Source organism: Hemitrygon akajei, chromosome 27, assembly GCF_048418815.1.
Source record: "Hemitrygon akajei chromosome 27, sHemAka1.3, whole genome shotgun sequence".
In the NCBI taxonomy this organism is placed as follows: Eukaryota; Metazoa; Chordata; class Chondrichthyes; order Myliobatiformes; family Dasyatidae; genus Hemitrygon; species Hemitrygon akajei.
This window is the reverse complement of record NC_133150.1, coordinates 14,233,650-14,255,132: the sequence shown is the minus strand read 5'-3', so window position 1 is coordinate 14,255,132 and position 21,483 is coordinate 14,233,650. Positions and strand designations below refer to the sequence as shown.

The window sequence follows — 21,483 nt, the reverse complement described above, 5'->3', positions numbered from 1 at the left end:
ACATAAATGACATAAATGACGGAAGTGAGAGCAGACTTTCCAGTTGCTGATCAGCAAGTGGTACGGAGTGTGTTGTAGATGGCCTAATGAATCCTTTCATGTGTACATCATTGGATAGCAAGCATGGCAGATATTGCCAGTACCCAGGACATCTTCAGGGAGCGGTGTCTCAGGAAGGCAGTGTCCATTATTAAGGACCTCCGGCACCCAGGGCATGCCCTTTTCTCACTGTTACCATCAGGTAGGAGGTACAGAAGTCTGAAGGCACACACTCAGCGATTCAGGAACAGCTTCTTCCTCTCTGCCATCTGATTCCTAAATGGACATTAAACGCTTGGATACTACCTCAATTTTTTAAAATATACATATTTCTGTTTTTGCACGATTTTTAATCTATTCAATATGTGTACACTATAATTGATTGATTTATTTATTATTATCTTAATTTTTTTCTATATTATGTATTGGAATGATTGAACTGTTGCTGCTAAGTTAACAAATTTCATGTCACAAGCCGGTGATAATAAACCTGATTCTGATTCTGGTAGTTGAATGTCCTTTCAGATGATCTGATCTTTTTGTCAATTTGCTATTACTTATCATTGAATACTTCATTTCTTGAACTGCTTAACACTTTTTCATCCCAGGCTTTTCCTAGAACATCTACCATACACAGAAAAATGTTCATATATATGACATCAAGTGCATTATAGTCTTAGGGCATCCTAGAAGAGAAAGAAGTAGGTGGTGAATAGTTCTACTAAAACCAGCCAGCAGTTCTCTACAGTCAACTTCTCCATTGTGTGATATGTTGCTTATAGAACATAGAATAGTACAGCACATTACAGGCCCTTCGGCCCACAATGTTGTGCTGACCCTCAAATCCTGCCTCCCATATAACCCCCCACCTTGTGTCTCTCTCACCTTTCCACTTCATTGTCTGTACTAAAATTACTTCATGAGTGGACATCACATATTTGCAATTAACATCAGACAATAGGAATTTAGGAAGAAACTAAAATAATTTTTAAGCAGGCAGAATATATTCCTAACAGTATTGTATCCATGATACCTTTAAATGTTCAGATTACTTTCAACAAAATGAAAAAAATGATTTGAACACCTGTGCTAATGATATAAATGTATTTAACATTCCTGACATATGCTGCATTTTACTCGGTTATTATAGAATCTAATTTAGTGCCTTTTATTTAGTAATTATAATCATCTTCTTGCACATACAGATCAACTTATTTTAATAAACTTAGCTGTCACTAAAAGCAAGATAAAATTGATAAAACTTCTTAACTGTGGTGTGAATTTTTGCTCAGTAATTGGAATACATGCAAATACAATGGATGTCATTCAAGCAAAATTAAGTACCGGTACTGATTTTATGAAACTACTGAATCCTGTTTTCATCTGGGTATGTCTGACTTACTCAGATATTGACCTGGAGAGGATTTTGACAAGTTTTGTTAACTGAGAGAGAGTTAAAAGCAGCATCATTATCAGATGTCCTGTAAAAATATATGTTCCATACAGTAGACAGCTGCCACTGAAATGTGGCAGTCCAATGCTGCAGTGTCACATGATGAGGTTGTTGCCAAGGGCATCTGCTCCTTTGAATCTAACTTGTCAGTGTAATTACAGTAGATAGACAATGCATCATATAAAATAAGATAGAATGGCCTGTTATTTTTATCAACTATATTCATTTCTGTAGAATTGAACTAAGGAATTCTCTTTTAATGATAACATACAGTAAATGCGGTGGAACTTTTATTTGTTTAAAAAATGTTTCTGTAATTGGTTGAAGGTACTTTTGCCTGTTTAGTAATAGGGTGTAGTTAAGGGGTGGCCCTTGAATGGGGAAACCGAATATCCAGCAAATTTTATCTCAGGAACTGAATAAAATCTTTTACTGCATTTCACAGGGTTGCAGAACTGAGAAGCTGGGTGTTTACCAAGGGTTCACGGACTGGGGAAATAACGGAGGAGTTTCTTGGCAGATCAGGGGTTGGATTGCTGGAATTGATTCCATGACACATTGCTCTGAGAGTTTTTTTGTGATATACGATTAAATGCAGCCGTTTTCTGTTCTGAATAGAAGATTTACTTTAAAAGTACTTTAAAACAGGTCAAAGTAATGACCTCTTACAGGAATGCTATTATGTAGTCTCTTTTAGAAGACGACTGGGATGAATCGTGCAAAAACAAAATAGTATAATGTACAACTCTGGAGCATGTCCTTTGACCTACAGTGAACATGCCAACCATGATGCCAATTTAAACTGTACATCTGCCTGTATTGCTATGTATCTCTCCACTCCTTACCTGATCATGTATCCACCTTAATCCACTTCTGCCAGCAGTGCAGTTCAGGCACTTATCACTCTGTGTACAGAAAATTTGCCTCCTAAGCCTCCTTCAAACTTTCCTTCACTCACCTTAAACCTGTGCCTTCGAGTATTTGATTATTTCCATTCTCGGAAAAAGGCTCTGACTATCTATTCTTCTTAATGACTAAACTCATCAAAAAGGCTGGATCTGTCCTTGGCTACAGTCTGGACTCTCTTGAGTTAGTGCTGGAGAGGAGGTTGCTAAACAAACCGTTGTCCATAATGGACAATCTGGCACATTATCCCCATGAATTGAATTGACTTTATTTCTTACAACTTTCACATACATGAAGAGTAAAAATCTTTACATTACGTCTCTGTCTAAATGTGCAATGTGCAATCATAGTAATTTATAATAAACAGAACAGTCAATGTAACATGGAAATACACTCAAATCAGCGTGAGTTAATCAGTCTGATGGCCTGGTGGAAGAAGCTGTTCCGGAGACTGTTGCTCCTGGCTTTTATGCAGGGGTATCGTTTCCTGCATGGTTGCAGCTGGAATAGTTTGTGGTTAGGGTGATTCGGGTCCCCAATGATCCTACAGGCCCTTTTTACACACCTGTCTTTGTAAATGTCCTGAATCATGGGAAGTTCACAACTACAGATGCGCTGAGCTGTCTGCACCACTCTCGGCAGAGTCCTGCAATTAAGGGAGATACAGTTCCCATACCAGGCAGTGATGCAGCCAGTCAGGATGTTCTCAATTGTGCCCCTGTAGAAAGTTCTTAGGATTTGGGGGCCAATACCAAACTTCCTCAGCCGTCTGAGGTGAAAGAGGCACTGTTGTGCCTTCTTCACAACACACCTGGTATGTACAGACCATGTGAGGTCCTCAGTGATGTGGATGCCAAGGAACTTAAAGATGTTTACCCTCTGAACTCCAGATCCATTGATGTCAATAGGGGTTAGCCCGTCTCCATTCCTCCTGTAATCCACAACCAGCTCCCACTGAATAAGCAGTGGAGCACCCTTTCAAACAGACTCATTCAACTCCACTGTCACAAGAATCATTACTGAAAATCTTTCCTATCAAATTCAATAAGTATATATAACAGTTCATCTCCGTGCAACAGGAGAACACACATCATAGTACGATAGCCTCTGTTTTATTATTTTGTACATTATTTTGAACGTTATTACACATTGGTAAATTTTCATTGTGTATACATTATTATTCTGTACTTTATTATTAGTTAAGTCTGCACACTGCCAAGTGTGGTTTTAAATGTTGCTGTTGTAATGAATGAATTTCCCACTTGGGATCAATAAAGTATTTATTATTATTATTATTATTAGGTTGTTCCTCAGTCTCTAATGCTCCAAGAAAACAATCCAAGTTTGTGTAAACTCTCCGTATAGCTAATAGTCCCTCCACCAGGCAACAGCATCCTGGTGAAACACCGTTGCGTCCTCTTAAAGGCTCCACATCTTTCCTGTTGCAAGGTGACCAGAAATTCACAGAACTCTCCACATTACTGAAGTTGTGTATAATTGCAACATGGCTTTCTTACATTTATCACAAATGAGAAAATCTACAGGTGCATGAAGTTCAAGCAACACACACAAAATGCTGGAGGAACTCAGCAGGCCAGGCAGCATTTTGGGCCGAGACCCTTCAGTAGGACTGGAGAGAAAAAGATGAGCAGTAAATTTTTAAAAATGGGGAGGGGAGAGAGAAACACAGGGTGATAGGTGAAACTGGGATGAAATAAAGAGCTGGGAAGTTAATTTTTGATAGAGATACAGGGCTGGAGAAGAGGAAGTCCCTTCTGGCGATGGGACCTGACGTAGATTGAGAGACCGTTTCGCCAAGCACCTACTCTCCATCCTCCAGAAAAAGCGAGATTTCCCAGTGATCACCCATTTTAATTCTACTATGCTTTCCCACTCCGATATGTCAATCCATGGCCTCGTCTACTGTCGCAATGAGGTCATACTGAGGTTGGGGGAACAACAGCTTATATTCTGTCAGTGTAGTCTCCAACCTGATGGCAATAACATTGATTCTCAAACTTCTGGTAATGACCCCCCCCCCCCCCCCACCTTTCACCATTCCCCATCTCCTTTTCCCTCTCTCACCTTATATCCGTGCCTCCCCATTACCTCCCTCTGGTGCTACTCCCCACTTTTCTTTCTTCAATGACCTTCGGTTCTCTCCTACTGGACTCCTCCTTCTCCAGCCTTGTATCTCTTTTACCAATCAACTCCCCAGCACTTTACTTCATCTCTCCCCCTCCCTGTTTCACCTATCACCTCGTGTTTCTCTCTCCCCTCCCCAACCTTCTAAATCTACTCCTCATCTTTTTTACTCCAGTCCTGCCGAAGGATCTTGGCCCAAAATGTCAAATAATCTTTATTCCATAGATGCTGCTTGGTCTGTTGAGTTCCTTCAACATTTTATGTGTGTTCCTGACATTTATACCTTGACTGAGGTCACATAAGCCATGCACTATCTTCAATTGCCACTTTCAATGAGCTTTGCATTTGCACTCCAAGATATCTCTATATGTCAATAGTCCTGCCATTTTCTGTATTGAATTACCTTTATTATTGCATCCTTCACATATATGAAGAGTAAAAATCTTTACATTACATTTCCATCAGAATGTGCAATGTGTAAATTATAGTAATTTGTAATAAATAGTATGTACAGTAAGATACACAACAGAACAGTTAATATAGCTTAGAAATACAATTTATATCAGTGTGAATTAATCAGATGGCCTGGTGGAAGAAGCTGTCCCAGAGCCTGTTGGCCCTGGCTTTAAGGCTGCAGTATCGTTTCCCAGATGGTAGCAGCTGGAACTGTTTGTGGTTGGGGTGACTCAGGTCCCCAATGATCCTTTGGGCCCTTTTTATGCACCTGTTGCTGTAAATGTCTGCAACAGTGGGAAGTTCACATCCACAGATGCGCTGGGCTATCCACACTCTCTATAGAGACCTGCGATTGAGGGAAGTACAGCTCCCATATCAGGCAGTGATACAGCCAGTCAGGATGCTCTCAATTGTGCCCCTATAGAAAGTCCTTCAGATTTGGGGACTCATGCCAAACTTCTTCAACTGTCTGAGGTGAAAGAGGTACTTTTGTGATTTCTTCACCAAACAGCCGGTATGTACAGACAAAGTGAGGTCCTCGGTGATGTGTATACCAAGGAACTTAAACCTGTTCACCTTCTCAACTCCAGATCCATTGATGTCAGTAGGGATGAGCCTGTCTCCATTCATCCTGTAGTCCACAGCTGGCTCCTTACTTATCTCTTGCATTTGGCCTTCCAAATTACAACGCCTCATACTTGTCTAGATTTAAATATATCAGTTATTTCTTTATATTCCTTTATATCTTTATATAGGATCCTCTGCTCTTGCCCTTTTTTCCATGGTCCACTGTCCTCTCCTATTACAAATCTTCTCCCGCTCTTTACCTCTTCCACTCCCTGGCTTCTTACTTCTTCCTCGCCCTACGACCCATTCACCTTCCCCTTCACCTGGTTTTACCTATCACCTCCAGTTTATACACTTTCCCTTCCTCACACACTCGTATTCTGGCCTCTGCCCTCTTTTATTCCATTTCTGATGAAGGGTCTTAGCCTAAAACATAAACCTTTTGTTCACTTCATAGATACTGTTTGACTTGCTGAGTTTCTCTAGCATTTTGAATTTGTTGCTATTTCTTTACCCATATTTCCAGTGGTCTCTGTTCTTGTGAATCCTTTGACAACCTTCCTCACTGTCCACTACTCCAACAAGTTGAGTTGACTACAAACTTACCAGTCAACCTAAATATGTTTTTACCGAAATCAAGTATCTATGTCACAAGCTACAGAAGTCTCAGCACTGTTTTTTGCAGACCACTGGTCACTGACTTTCAATTGGAAATATATCCTTCTACCACTACCCTCTGTATTCTATGGCCATGCCAAAGTTAGATTCAGTCTGTCAAATCTCCATGGATCTCCTGTGCCTTCTGGGTCTGCATACATTGTCATAAACTTTACTGAATTCCATGCCCTGGACAATTAACTGACCTTCTCTCATCAATCATCTTCATCATTTCCTTGAGAAACTTAATCGAGTATGTAGGATATGACCTCCCTCACTCAAAGCTATGTTGCAAGTTTCTATCTTCTCCAGTAATTTCCTGCCACTAATGCTAGGCTCAGTTGCCTATAAAGTCTTGCTGTGTCCCTTTAACAGCAGAACAACTTTGGTCATTCTCCATTCCACTGGGACCTTGCCTCTGGTTAAACAGATACCAAGATCTTTGTCAAGGCCCCAGCAATCTCCTCTCTTGTCTTTCTCAATAACCTTGAATAGATCACATCAGGCCCCGGGGATATCCACCTTAATGATCAAGCAAGAAACTAACTCCTCCTCCATAACATCAATACGCCCTGCAGTATCAGCATATTCTTCCCAGACCTTACTCCTCACTACCCGTGTCCTTCTTGGTGAGTACCAATGCCATTAGTACCTTGCCCACTTCTGCTGACTACAAGCACAAATTACATTCTTTATCCCGAGTGGTGCAACCCGCTCCCTTTTTATGCTCTTGTTTTTAATATATATGACAAATGCTTTGGCATCCTATTTATTTATGTCCTCAAGTAACATTTCATGGTCCCTTTTAGCCTTCCAAATTCCTTGTTTACGTTCTTTTATGCCTTCTTTATGTTTCTCATATAACCATATAACAATTACAGCATGGAAACAGTAATGTTTCTATCCATGCCTTCTAGTCCATGCCAAACGCTTACTCTCAGCTAGTCCCACTGGCCCGCACTCAGCCTTCCATTCCTTTCCTATCCACATACCTATCCAATTTTACTTTAAATGACAATACCGAACCTGCCTCTACCACTTCAATCGGAAGCTCGTTCCACACAGCTACCACTCTCTGAGTAAAGAAATTCCCCCTCATGTTCCCTGAAACTTTTGCCCACTAACTCTCAACTCATGTCCTCTTGTTTGAATCTCCCCTACTCTCAATGGAAAAAGCCTATCCACGTCAACTCTATCTATCCCCCTCATAATTTTATATACCTCTATCAAGTTCCCCCTCAACCTTCTATGCTCCAAAGAATAAAGACCTAACTTGTTCAACCTTTCCCTGTAACTTAGGTGCTGAAACCCAGGTAACATTCTAGTAAATCTCTGTACTCAAAGAGAATCCTACACTACCTGTCTGTTCCTCCTAGCAGCCACCCACTTAATCCTTGGTGTGACCACCTCCTTGAAACTCCTAAGACACAGGAAAAGGCCCTCTGGACAACTTGTCCATGCAAATCAAAATATTGCTCTTAGCTAGACCCAGTTTTCTGCCTTTGGCCTCTGGCATCAGTGTCACTTGACTGCTCCCTGATTCCCACATCACACAGGAGGAATTTAACTCTCTAATGACCACACTTACTGGCTCTTTTAACAATGAATGAAATCAGGAAAAAAGAAAAGGAAAAATCTTGTCTTGCATAGTTGCTACTATGCCTCCTCACCAAATCCAGCATATTGACTTACACAGCAGCAGATCAATCTAATTCTGCCACCCCAGAATATGACTGCACTGATTTCTCCCTCTCTTTGAATAGCCGTTTACCCTTAAGATAAGAAAACAGCATCTCAACGAATACACTTTTTAACAGTTCCCCTTTTCTTTAAAATTATAAAGATCAATAAAAGATAAATAAAACAGAAGTCATTATCAAACTGAATGATGGCATGCCATTGTTGTGTGCACCATGCAAGAGTGGAGAGTGCTTAGCGTGTTTCCAGAATCAGCTTTTCTTTCATGGATGTGCCAGCCAGAAGGATTTACCTGCAGGCAACCCTCAACATCTCCACATAGGTGACTTCAGAGCAGCATCTGGAGAAACTCAGGATCAGGTTGCATACCCATATTACATCCAAAATAATACTATTGAACAGTGTAAGCCAATAGCAGTTACATGTAACATGATATAATTATGTCTCGCTAATCTCAGACTCGAACCAGTGCAGAATCTTACTCTACCTGTTAGACTGGTCACCATTTCTGGCAGCTGATAAGAGAGTAATTGCGAGTATGCTTTGTTCAACAACAATGAAAAAAACATTGATTAGAAAGGATAAAAATGTACCAAGATCTGTGTGAGCATTTTTAAAAGTCAACTGGATGGGTCTTCCTTTGGTTGGGGAGAAAAGTAATTCTATAAGAAAAGCATCTTGGAACGTTCCTATAATTATTGTTCTTCTGCTGCTCATCTCATTCTCAATTAACTTGCAAGGTGAAAATTCTGTTCCGGGATGGATGAAAGCATAGAGTATTAGATTCAATGTGTTGAACTTCACTTCTGAAAGTTGCGCCCAATGGAATCAAGTTTCAGAAACTGTGTGCAGTGTGTGTCTGTTACTATATTGCAGTCTTGTCCTAACAACATCACCTACTCTATCTAAATTATTTTCTATAACTGCAAATGTGATAATCTAACGTTGCTCAAAGTACCTCAAAGTAGGGAGTGCCAATAGGAGTCAGTACTGTATTCAACACTATCTTGGGACTATTTTGTGTTTATGATTAGCTGAACATGTATCCACAATCAGTGCATTGTAGTCTGCTTCAGAATTCAATTAAACTAAATTTTGGAAGCTGAATAATGTATTTTATGCCACCAACCATGGATTAAGTTGCTGCCAATTATATTTATTTTGTACTTAATGATTTTTAAATAAAGATTCAAAAGATTATTGGGATAAATTTGATACACATTTGATCAGAAACTACTTTAGTACTACTCTGAAAAGATCATCCATATGATGCACTCTAATAGCAATTATAAATTGATTGCATAATATTTTGTATTCATTTAATTGGAACATTCAGTTGTACATAATTTAAATTATGCCAGCAGCTAGACAGCTGGTCTCCTCTTGAGTAGAAGCAGAGCATCTAGTAATGTGCCCTATTAGTGAGTGATGCACCATCAATAACTCTCGGAGACGTGAGGCGAGAGATAGGCTTTTATTAGCTGGAAGAGAGCACTATCAGCAGCAAGAGACCATCACACAACATCCTGGAGACTGAGGGAGGAGCAGTGCCTCCAATTGCCTTTATACAGGGGTCTGTGGGAGGAGCCACAGGAGCAGTCAGCGGGGGGGGGGGGGGGGGGGCGTGTCCAGACAGGTATATGTAGTTCACCACAGTGAGACATTACCTTGCTCCAGAAGCTCAAAGAGGCTTTTCCCTTGCGAGGGCAACAGGGCATTAGGAAATATAGTGAGCAACTAGGCTTACTGAATCAATGGGATTTAAAGAATGAGAATGAGCTGCCTTAACTTCTCAGGATTAAGTTGTACAACTAAATAAATGTTACCAAGCAATTCAGCACCATAAAGTGCATTAAATAAAATGCATAAGATAAAATACCAGGGAAGGAAAAGGGTGAACTGGAGAAAAATAAAAGTTAAGTAAGGCTGGATTAAAAAAGAAGGAAAAGAAAGAGCAAATTATTCAATCACCTGGTTTTTGTAGGCAGCAGCAGGCATTGAAATTTACTATGATCTTCCTTTTCTCATTATTGTACTAGGAAGAATCCAGTTGTTAGGTTTTGTGCGGTGAAGGTCTTCTACATTGTAGAAGTGCCTGATTTCAAAGAATCATACAGCACAGGCATGGAACCTCAGACCCACCGTGTCCATTCTAATTCCATTTATCATCCTTTCGGTCCGTAGCCTTATAAGCTTCAGTGATTTGTTTGTCTTCATCCTTTTCAAATATTGTGAGAGTCTCTGCTACTATTACATGTAAACACATTCAGGAGATGAATATTGCATAAGACATCAAACCTAACACAATTACTCATATGCAGCGTAATGAATTAAGTCATTTTGTCCGCATGAGAGACCAGATAGGACCTTGGTTTAAGGTCTCATCCGTGTAAGCGTATTTCCCTGCAATAGTGGATTGGAGTGAAATATAGACTTGTGTACTCAACTCTCTGGAATGAGACCTGAACCTTAAATACTGAACTGCAGAAACAACTGAAAATAGGATTAAATAGAGAGAAATTAAATCAAATAGCTCTTTAAAGATCTAACAATTCGGATCTTTTTCAAAATTTTCCAATAAAAGGATCTTGTGAAAAACTTGGCATGCACTTGAATGATTCCTTAGCTGCTTGATCTAATGCGTCTGCATTTTTGGCATGTACTTCTGGTAAGTGAAGTTAACTACATGACGTGCAGAATCAAAACACTCTTCCCTTCAATGTTAATTGATACAAAATATTCAAAGTGCATCATGTTAAATTCATTTGATGGATATGATGGCTACATTCAATATGGTCTACCTTATACATGTGAATTTAATGAGTTAATTTCCATACATCATACAAAAAGCCCTTACGAAATTTTGGAAGTTTCAGCATGTATAATGGGAGAAATGGCTGATGGGATAGTCCATGTCACTTTAAAAATGCATGTGTTTCACCAGGGATATTTGCTTCATATTAAAGTATTAATTGGCATTGATATTTGACTAAAATAATGATGAAGAGGTAGAAGGCAGAAAATAAGAGTAAACAAAATAACATAAAGATAAAACAATAAGAATTACTGCAGTTATATGCTGTAGGAATGAAGAGACTAACTCGAGTAAAGGTTGGCCCCTTAGAGAATGAGACTGGGATAACGAGAAGTGGAGAAATGGCTGAGACCTTAAGTAATTATAATTTTCATGTTAAAGACATAGGAAAAATATCTCAATATATAATCGAGACTGTAGGAAGAAAAGAAAAATAATTTCTGTCACAAATATTTTAAAAGTGCTAAGCTAGCCAGTGGGGTTATAAGCTAACAAAATTGCCAGACTGGGTGATCTACATTCCAGGGTCTTATAATCATAGAGATCATAGGTGCATTAGTTATAATTTACCTACATTGTCTTGATTCTAAAAAGATCCCAGAGGATTAGAAAACAGTAAATGGAAGGAAAGAAAAAACAGGAAACTATGATCAAGTTAACTTCATGTCTGTCATTAGAAAATTGCTGGAAAGCATTTTTAAGAAGGAGACAGCAAGACCTTTTGAAAATCATAAGATATTCAAACAGAGTCAACATTATTTTTAAAAGAGAAATTGTGTTTGACAAACTTACTAGAGTTGTTTGAGAATGTAATAAACACGGTGGACAGAGAGGAAGCGTTAGTTGCAGTGTAGTTGGATTTTCCAGAAAACATTTAATAAGGTGCCACTCAAAAAAATAGTGCTTAAAAGAGCACAAAGTTAAAAAAAAAAGTAGTATTAGCACAATAGGTGTGTGTCTAACAGAGGGTTGGGATAAATACTGTAGATTGCTATTCGAGTGGGAGCCAGTAACTAATGTGGTGCCACAAGCATCAGTACTGGGGCCTCAATTATTTATAATAACGATTGACTGCAATGAAGGAAGCAGGTGTCCCATAGCTGTGAATTTGCTGATGAGTTAGATTTGTAGAGAGAAGTAGGTTAGTTTGCTGTATCAATGACATAAAAGCTGACAGAATAAAAAAGTGAGGTGAACGAGAGTTTGGCAGATGAAGTATCATGTCAGAAGATGTGAGGTTATTCACCTTGGAGAGAAGAATGGGAATGCAAATTATTATTTAAGCAAAGTGAGACTGTAGAATGCCATGGTACAAGTGGATCTGAGGGATAGTGTATGAAATACTAAACAATTACCATGCAGGTACAAGTATTGGAGAGGCCAATACATTGGTCTCTATTAGGAGGGTATGGTGTGGAAAAGAAGAGAGGCTTTGATGTACTTTTGCACAGTGTCTTGTGTAGTCAAGGGGAATGGAAAGAAAAGCAGAGAGTGGTGTTAACGCCAAGGTTGTATCAACTGTAATGTTATTGAAAGATGGAGTAGGCTCAAGAGGCCAAAAGGCCTACTCATATGTCCTTTGTTCCTATGACATAATATCCGAGGATCAACAACTGAAAGGGAGAAACTAAATGTAACAATATGCCACATTCTATGTAAGATAATCCAAGGCTTTTGTAACCTTTCTGTCCACAGTTGGAATCGGTTCTTGCAGGACCTGGACTGATACAATTGTATATTTATTGAAATTACACCTAGAGAGCTTAGTCCAGTGTGTTTTCATTATTTTGTTCTGATGAACATTTTTCATTAAGCATTTGTTATCTAATATTTTAATTTATGATGCTTGTGTGCATTAATTTTATTTAATTTACTGCCACTTAATAAATATGTATAATTTATAATATTGTGCATTGATATGTAAATATGATTACGCATGAAAATATAAGAATAGATTGTTTTGGTAGTGTGGTCGGGCTACACTTTGTGTAATTGACTCAGTTAACACTTCCTGGTAACAGATCAAAGCTTGGCAAATTAGTTTGTATGGCATATACGTTAGCCCCTGATAGACTACTTAAGAAAAGCAAATAAAATGAATTATCATGACTGTTAGTGAAATCACTCTTTGCTTTTTCTAAATTGGCAACTGCTGGCCAAATGCTGATCATCATTTCTTTGTTAGCTCTCATGAGATGTCATGCCAGCTATAAAGCACCTCCTCTACTAAGATGAGTGATATTTTTCCATCTCTCTAGGTAACACTTCAGAGCTGACAGATCTCCATTTTGATATGGATAAGTCTGACAGGCTGCCAAATTTCTCCCAACTTTAGTTTTACCTTTTTAACTTTGGCAAGCATCCTCCATATAGGTGCCTGTTATCCTTTCCATCTGTGAAAGAATGCAAGTACACGGTTCAGTTCTCCCCTTCAAATGACTCCTCTCTTCTCTGCTTTTCCTACTCACTCTAAAAACACTCTTATCTGTTACACTGCAGTGACATCCTGTCAGCAGGTAATTATACTGGACAAAATCCTCAATCAAAAGACCTATTTCCATATTTTTGCTGCGATTTCCCAATTGGTGTCAATTTAAATGGGTTTGAATTGACATTAAAACTACTCTAAACATAAAGAACTGGCTTCCATATCTATCAGCATGCGAACAGTCTCCACTACTTAACTTTTAGTAAATTATTTCTACTTATATGGATCAAAACCATTGCTTGACAATTCATTTTTTGTGAAAATATAAGAATCCAGAACACATGGAGAGTTTTCTTGATGTTATTGTAAATGAATATTTAATATGCTTGGATTAAGTCAGCTTTTATTAGAAGTACTTACCCATATAGATCAAATAGACTGATACTACCATTAAAATAGTTAAAAAGGGATTTTTATAAATGTTTAGTAAGATCATGTGTGACAGCATCAACAGTAATTTATATCTTGTTGTGCTAAGAATTGGAGAAGTTGTCAAGTAAGAACTCTGTGAAAACAAGATGTGGGAAATAATTTAATACCAGAAATTACGCAAAAATCAAAATGGGTGGGAATGGGGATTTTGTCTAAATTAGATCCACAGATATAAAGACCGGTTATCAAAAACATAGACTTTGCACCAACCTCCCAGTAATTTAACTCATGTTTTCTTGGCATTCTTCAGAATTACTGAGCACACTGGAATGGTAGTTTCTGATAACAAATATATGAATTGATTCATCAGGCCTGGTTTAGTATATTGCAATTGTCGGATCTCATTGACATTTTCTCAGCATTACTGGAATATATTGAATATTAGTTATCTAATGTTGCTGCCAGATTTGAAAATCTGTATGGAAAGATGATCTTCTGTCATCTGTACTTACTTTCAACATCTTTGAGAAAGTGAAATCCTCCCTGTCAAAAGAAAAATTTGATTAATCTCTGTCAGTTTTTCAGATTCTCTGAGAAACTTGGAACAGAGTGCTTTATATTGCACTGTAAGTGCCAGGACCATGCTATTCAAGGGTAGTGTGTTTACTTTTCATTAAGCTTCTTAACTTTATTTTCATTTCTCTCTTGCAGTTGGGATGAAAGTAGCTCCGTTAGCAGTGGCCTCAGTGACACCTCTGACAACCTGAGCTCTGAAGATTTAAATGCCAGTTCATCTCTCAACTCCTATCCAACCACGCCTGTTGCTTCCAGAAGAAATTCCGGCATAGGGGTAAGAGCAAAATTGTGCTACAATCTTCTGCTTGCAAGCTGATTTGGTCATCTCTCCCTCTGGCAAACGTACATTAATCTTTGTTATTCTGAGGCCAAGTTCATTCTTATATCTTCTCTTTACCTTTTTGAGCAGATTGATGTTTACTGTTTTTCAGAGTGCTGTTAGTGTAGTTGTGCCTATGAAGCAGAGAGCTGCTCTTCGTTGTGCTTTTTGATTAGCACAAATTCTGCGCTTTTCCTGAGCAGTTTTACAGCACAGAAACAAGTACCTATGCCTTTATTCATACAGATTTTTTTCCATTTCTTGTATTACAGTTGTTCTATAATGCCCTCTTGTATTAACATGCTACTTGGGCACAAGCCAAGAAGTGTGTTGTAACACATTGTTATTTGGACACAGGCAGTGGCAAAGGGGCATGATTAATATTACATCCAAATACGAAGCCAGTGCAGGAGGCAACAGTTTTCTACAAATGATATAACCACCACTCGCCACCCGCCAACCTCCGCCCCCCCCCCCCCCCATCCCCACTCCCAGTTCTTCAGCTCATAATGTACTGCATGGAAGGCAGCCAAACAGCCATCAATAATCGGGTGTGTTACAGCAAAAAGCAGAGTGGAATTTGTGTAGTAGTACAGCTGTGTTAATGCTAACTTTTGAAATACATATATAGTAAAGATTATCTTTGTTTCTAACTGCTCATCTGCAATTAGAAATCTATTCGAAAGGCATCTGTCAGCTGGAGCAGTTATGCATAGGGATTTCTGAAATATATAAGTGCATGGATATTTAAAACAACTGTTCCAATTTGGAATTGATTAAACTTATCTTCTACGATTGACACTCACTATCTGTATTGCAGAAAATGAATGTGCAAGCTGTTAACACCAAAAGAGAAGTAAGTATATCTGGGAAGCTGTTTGTTTTCAGGTTCAGCACTTCCAGTGGTGAACTAGACATTAATACTGAACTATAACTTCTGCTAAGTTGTGTTGATTTAAAGTTGAATATTTTGCCACTAGAAGTAAAAGGTTAATCGGTTAACAGAGGAAAAATGCAGGAGGCATAAAAAAAATCCAGAACTTTGTTGTTAATTTGAAGTTGTAGAACTCTGTAGTGAAGCAACTGAAATTACGAAATAAACCGCAACAGAAAAATGGAGGTCAGAGTAGTCCTGTTAAGCTGTTGTATAGCAGAAGGTGTTTGGCTTGAATTTTAAGCAAAGTTCTGAGTGGATTTATTGTAAAAAGATGTTGTAAATGGGCTTGTCAGCCAAGGTATTGAATGGTTCGATTCAGGATGCATAAATGGAGCAGGTAGCAACATGAGTTTTGCTTCAAGAAGATTAGTTTGGTGCTAGGATAGGCATGTGTGATACCGACTTTGATCAAACTAAAAATGTGTCAATGTGGCTCATGATCAAAGTGGATGTGTTCCTGCAGAAGAAAAATTGAGAGGTTTAAGAGAGTGAGAGTGCAACATAAATAGATATTTGGGCCAGCAGATTATCACAGAGGATCATTTAGTCTGAGGTGTAATTTGGTTGCTAGGGGGAGGTGGTGTGGGATGACCAGAGGTCTGGTCATTAGTTTGGTAACCCTAGAGTATGGTTGAAGATGGCTAAGTGGTTGAAATAGGTGATAAAATTATGAGTGGGGGTTGACACATAGGCTGTTGGTAGAGGTGGCAACAAGTAGGCCTGGGGAGTCAGGCCAATGTGGAGTTGGAGGTGTGTTTCTTGGATATGAGTGTGAGCTCCTCAAGGTGTGTCAATGTGGGAGAGGGATGGCTAAGAGGAGAAGCCATCGTGCTGCTGAAAGAGGCAGCTTGCAAACTTACTTTTTTCTACCGTACTGCATAAGCTGGAACATTGTTAGATATGCTCACAAGTACTGTGAAACCATGTTTCTTCATGAGTGACCCACGTGCGTGTGTACGCAGCAGCCAGGTATGCACTGGACGCCACTGCACACGTCAGGTTCATTGATCTATGAGTTCATCAGCTCCACTGAGGACTTAGAAGGAACATGGAGACTTCATGAAGCTCACAGATAGTCATAGATATTCCATTAAGATTGAATTTTCATTGAAAAAGTATCAACCACGGTTGTGGTTGATTATATTTTTCAGTAAATATGTTTTGTGAGATGGAATGTATCTGTCAGTTGTACAAATTAACATTCAAGCTGCTTAGCTTTTATTTATATAAAGCATCAAAGAACACTATTACTTACAGTTACATTCTTGCTGAGGAAGGAAGGGAGTGAGTTGGAAACTGTGTTGCAAGTAACAAATGCCAGAAATTTCTTCCAAAATATAAAACAAGTGATAATGTGGATATTGTCCTCATTTGTAAATCAAGATTCTCATTTGTGAAACACTTAAATCATTTGGAAGATGCATACAAATAAGAAGTAAAAATAGAAACTATATTTGCCAAATGCCAATTTGAATCTTGCTCAAATAATGAATTTATAAAAATGAACATATATAAATATGACTATTTTAAATATAAATTGATATTATCCTGATGTTCATTGACCCAGTGTTATTTTATTGTTTACAATTAGTAAGTACAAATGCAGTAATAACTATTAAAGTGTAGAATTCATTGAGGTTTTTGCAGTTAAATCTTGTTATTGTAGTAGGTTAAATATCTTTACCTACAATCCTGCCTGTGTGGATAGTCAGTAATACATGATAGAGCACTTTGTTGAGTCTTGATTGAAGTGCCATGAGTGAAATATGTCACACAAGTTATTACAAAGGAAGTTAAGGAAGCTGGATACGTGCAGACATGTGGTTTGATACGCACCACCGCTCTATTGGTTATTTATTCAGCACTGATAGATGATTGGCAAGCCTGCTATTAGTGTGAGTCACCATGCATGCAATACAAATCAGTATATCCACCATAGTAGAAGGAAAGGGAAGGTGAGTATGCAACTGTCTACTTTCTTTACAACAGTACCAGTGGCAGAGATAAGTTGATCTCTGTGTCTTGTCACTTCTCTTGAAGACCAGTGTGGTGGAGACAATCGCAGGTCAATTAACATTTTGACAGTCTTACAGCAGTCTTCCAGTGCTGCCCGACACAGATTGGAGGATCACTTCTTCAAGCACCTTTGCTCTATAACATCCAGGATCTCCTGGTGACCAACCACTTTAATACTACTTTCCATTCCCACACTAACATGCCTGCCCGTGACGTCCTTTTCTGAGAAGCTGTGGTTAGAAATAGATTAGAGGAACAACACCTCATAACACAGCTTGGTCATCTTGACATCAGTATTGATTTTTTTTACTTCTGGTAACCGCTGCCCTCTTTTGTTTTCCCTAATGCCTTTGGCCCCTTCATCCCTTCTGTTTCCCACCTATCAACAATATCTTCGTCCCTCTGGTTCCTGCCTCCTTCCCTTTATGCTATGTCCCTGCTGTCAGATTCCATCTTGTCTCTTCCACAAATCATCTCCCAGCTTCTCACATCATTCCCACTTTCCCCCTCCCCCACCTACCGATCTTCCCCTTTATCCTGGCACCGGCTCTCTTTCTTCCCGGTCCGGATGAAAGGGTCTTGGCGTGAAAAGCAAGTCAGAGACAAAAATAAAGGGGGTGCATATTCTTAGATCAGGGTTTTTGCTCCTTCATAATGACTGTTGTAATCGCCAGTGTCAAAGATAGAAAAAGACAGTTTCTCTGAAAGTTTAAAATCGTTTATATATCAGAACAGCATTTTTCACTGTTTATTTCTTTTTAATTGTAATTCACAGTTATTTCTCATGTCTTGCACTGTACTGCTGCCACAAAACAATAAGCTTCAAGATACGTCAGTGAAAATAAACCTGTTGGTCTGATTCTGAATTTGAACCAATACCTACTTTGAATATTTTTTTAATAATGTCACTTTTAAATCTTTTTAAGATGTTTGAGGGAGGTAAGGATCATTTGTTATGCCACATTGGATATATAGCCAGGTAATTAGATTCACATCTATAAAAGAAGGGAAGATTGGAAATCCAGCCTTGTGGGTTGAGAGAGGTGATGTCAGTATAAACAGAAGGATCTGCAGATTTTCTTGTGTTTGTGATCCACTTTCTTTGAACTCTTTTAAACTTTTTGGACAATGGACTTAATTGATAATTGATATGAAACCTGTCATTAAGATCATTCCTGTGAGATGCAGGAAGTAGATATTTAAAAACAAAGAAAGTGGCCAGAACCTTTAAGTTAAATTGCATAAGTGTATTCACCAATACTTCTTGTATGAGCATAGAAATTATTTCCTATTAAAACAGACGCAATGGGATCAACCTCCACCAAATAAAAGGATGATTCCAGTAACTAAATTTGTGGCCTTCACCTTTGCCGTTCATATGATTAGTGTAATGCCATTGAAGAGTCTGGCTGAATGATTTGCATTAGCTGCTTCAGTTGAAGGATTAAATTAAGTAAAACAAGCTTTAAGGTGCCTTAGTGATGATATTCAAGAATGTTTTGGGTATTCAGATGATTATAGGAGAAACTGAGGAATGTAAAAAACTAGCTGTCAATTCTGTATCATCTCAGGGAAGCATCCCTAGTGTGGAGGAGTAGATCTGGATGTGCCTAGTAGCTAGCAGGATAGCAGGAGGGCTTCATATTGCTCTTTATTTACATAATGCCCTAATGTTATTAATTAAGGTGCACAGCTTATACTTCAGAATCTAAAATCCCAGAGGAATTGCACAAGGACCTGGTTATGCCCAGTACCTTGAATAAAACATTCAGTAATGATGCCTAAATTCAGTGATTAATACCCTGTATCGCAGGATAACTGATCCAAACATAGCTTGCACCATTTTTCAGACGTTCTTTGGCTACCACTTAACAATGTAGTATCTTACTTATATAAATTAGGTCCTAATATCTAAAAAATAAATGAGATTTATATCCTCTCAGTGAATATTGTTAAGCAGGCCCCTTACCTGCTCAGTGTTCTTCAGTAGCCATCAATGAGAAGTACAGCCTGTCATTGTGGTGATTGCACGGAGATGCAGTTGTTGGCTGTTTGACTCCAATTCTTAGGTAAGTTGCAGTCTCTAGCGCCTACTAATCCTCTGATTTGCAAAAGTTACAATCTAACTTGTTGACTTCATACACCAGGTCATGTTCTATGAGAAAATAATGCATAAAATCATTTTTATGTGCCTTTTCAGTTCTGGTCATAGAATTTCTTGCCTATTAAAAGAGAATTGATAGGAGCAATATCTGGCAAACAATGGTATTAAAAGTTTTACAAAGCACTCTTATGGAGCCTGGGATAACAGCATCCATTCTTGTCACAAATTCTGAGTATCAGTCATTGTAATTGATCCCTTGTTACTTGTTTAATTGCCACAGCCTTCACATGCGACAGCCATCAACAGTTTACTCATAAAGTGCTATTAACCTGTTAATCTCAATTGATTAGCATCAGTCTTGGCACACAACAACTCTGCACAAAATGTATGTATATAAATGTCAGGCCCATTTTATCAAATAACTTTCAAAATGCCTTTTAAGTACATCTTGGGACTGATTATTTTAGACCATAACTGGAGTATCATGCCTGTTTTGTTATTCACTATAAGTAGGATATGAAGACTCTAGACCAACCTTTCTTAACTGTTTTGCCCTGGAGGAACTCTTAAAATAATTTTCAGGCCTCAGGGAGCCCGGGCATAAAAACATACAGGTGGTCACTAAGTTACGAATGTCCAACTTACTGACAACTCTACTTACGAACTGAGGAAGGAGAACGCTGTCCGCCATTTTAAGTCGTTGTGGTTGACACTGTGTTGAGTGTTTAACTGTGTATTTGGCTTAAATTTTTCTTAGTAAGATTCACCCTGACCCCCCCCCCCCCCCACGTTCCAGTCAGCTGGTGGCTCAGTCAGATCAGCGCTGGGCTGGAGAACGGAGGTTCTCGAGTTTGATCCAGTGAGAGACTGCTCCTGTGCCGGGTTGATGTCGATCCAGTGACTCCCGTACCATCCGTGCCAGATGTCGAGCTCGCAACTTGATCTCATAAAAAAAACACTGCCACCTCCAGTTTAAATTCTCACACGGAATATTGTGGAGGATCAAATACCCAAACCCAGCACAGCCCCCACTTGTCCCATTTAACCTGTCTCAGTGCAATGGACTTTCGGACCCGGGGAATTCAGTGCGGTGGTCCTTAGGATCCAGCGGGCCTCGGGAGCCGGCGGAGCTCAGGACCCACCGCCCGCAGTGTTTCTGTTCCATTGACGGGAAGTAATCGCGATTGAAAATAAAGTGGAAATAATAAAGCGTTTGGAAAGAGGTGAAACGCCATCAGTCTTTGGAAAATTATTAGGCTACAGTCGGTCAACGATCGGAACAATTTTAAAGGATAACGGATAAAGTGAGAATAACGGAGCATGTGAAAGGCCCTGCCCCCATGAAAGCTACAATTATTACTAAGCAACGCAGTGGTTTAATTTTTGGAATACATACGTTTCTTAAGTGTTTATATGCATAGAAAGATAAAATATATACTATATACTAAGACAAACGTTTGACTTACTGACGCTAAATAATACTGGATGTACTTGTTCCGACTCTCGTACAAATCCAACTTAAAGACAGGCTCAGGAACGGAACTCGTACGTAACCCGGGGACTGCCTGTATATCTAGAGCTCATGGTACGTGAGTGTGATTACTAAGTTTGTAGTCCAAAAATAATTGTCAGTGCTCTTTTGAGTAGAGAATGAATTCTTTGCCAACCTCTCTTGAAAAAAAAAGATAGTCAAGTTTAGCTGACTTTTCTTGAAATTACTCTTTCTTTCCCTTTCATCAATTTTAAAAACTCCTAAGGCAAACATAATAAATTTCTCAATTCTGGTCAAACTTGCAATACCTTCAACTGAAATAACACGATTTCTATCCTTGCTCTTGATGCTTGCTAAACAAGAAAAAGCTTGCTCACACGTGCTCAAACACAGTTTGAAAACTGCAGCAAAATGTTATTTGCTTTCCTATGAATGACAGGGTA

At 38.8% G+C, this 21,483-nt stretch overlaps 1 protein-coding gene across 7 annotated transcripts in view; it reads left to right on the top strand.

Moving 5' to 3' along the window:
- Positions 1–21,483, top strand: part of LOC140717136 (neuron navigator 1-like) — a 679,346-nt gene that overhangs the window by 480,531 nt on the left and 177,332 nt on the right. For 5 of the 7 annotated variants that reach the window (XM_073030393.1, XM_073030394.1, XM_073030396.1 and 2 more), the window contains 2 exons: positions 14,308–14,446; positions 15,312–15,347. In XM_073030393.1, coding sequence (XP_072886494.1) covers positions 14,308–14,446; positions 15,312–15,347 — 175 coding nt within the window. The remainder of the gene's footprint in view (positions 1–14,307; positions 14,447–15,311; positions 15,348–21,483) is intronic. The other 2 variants (XM_073030395.1, XM_073030398.1) reach the window with 1 other exon arrangement.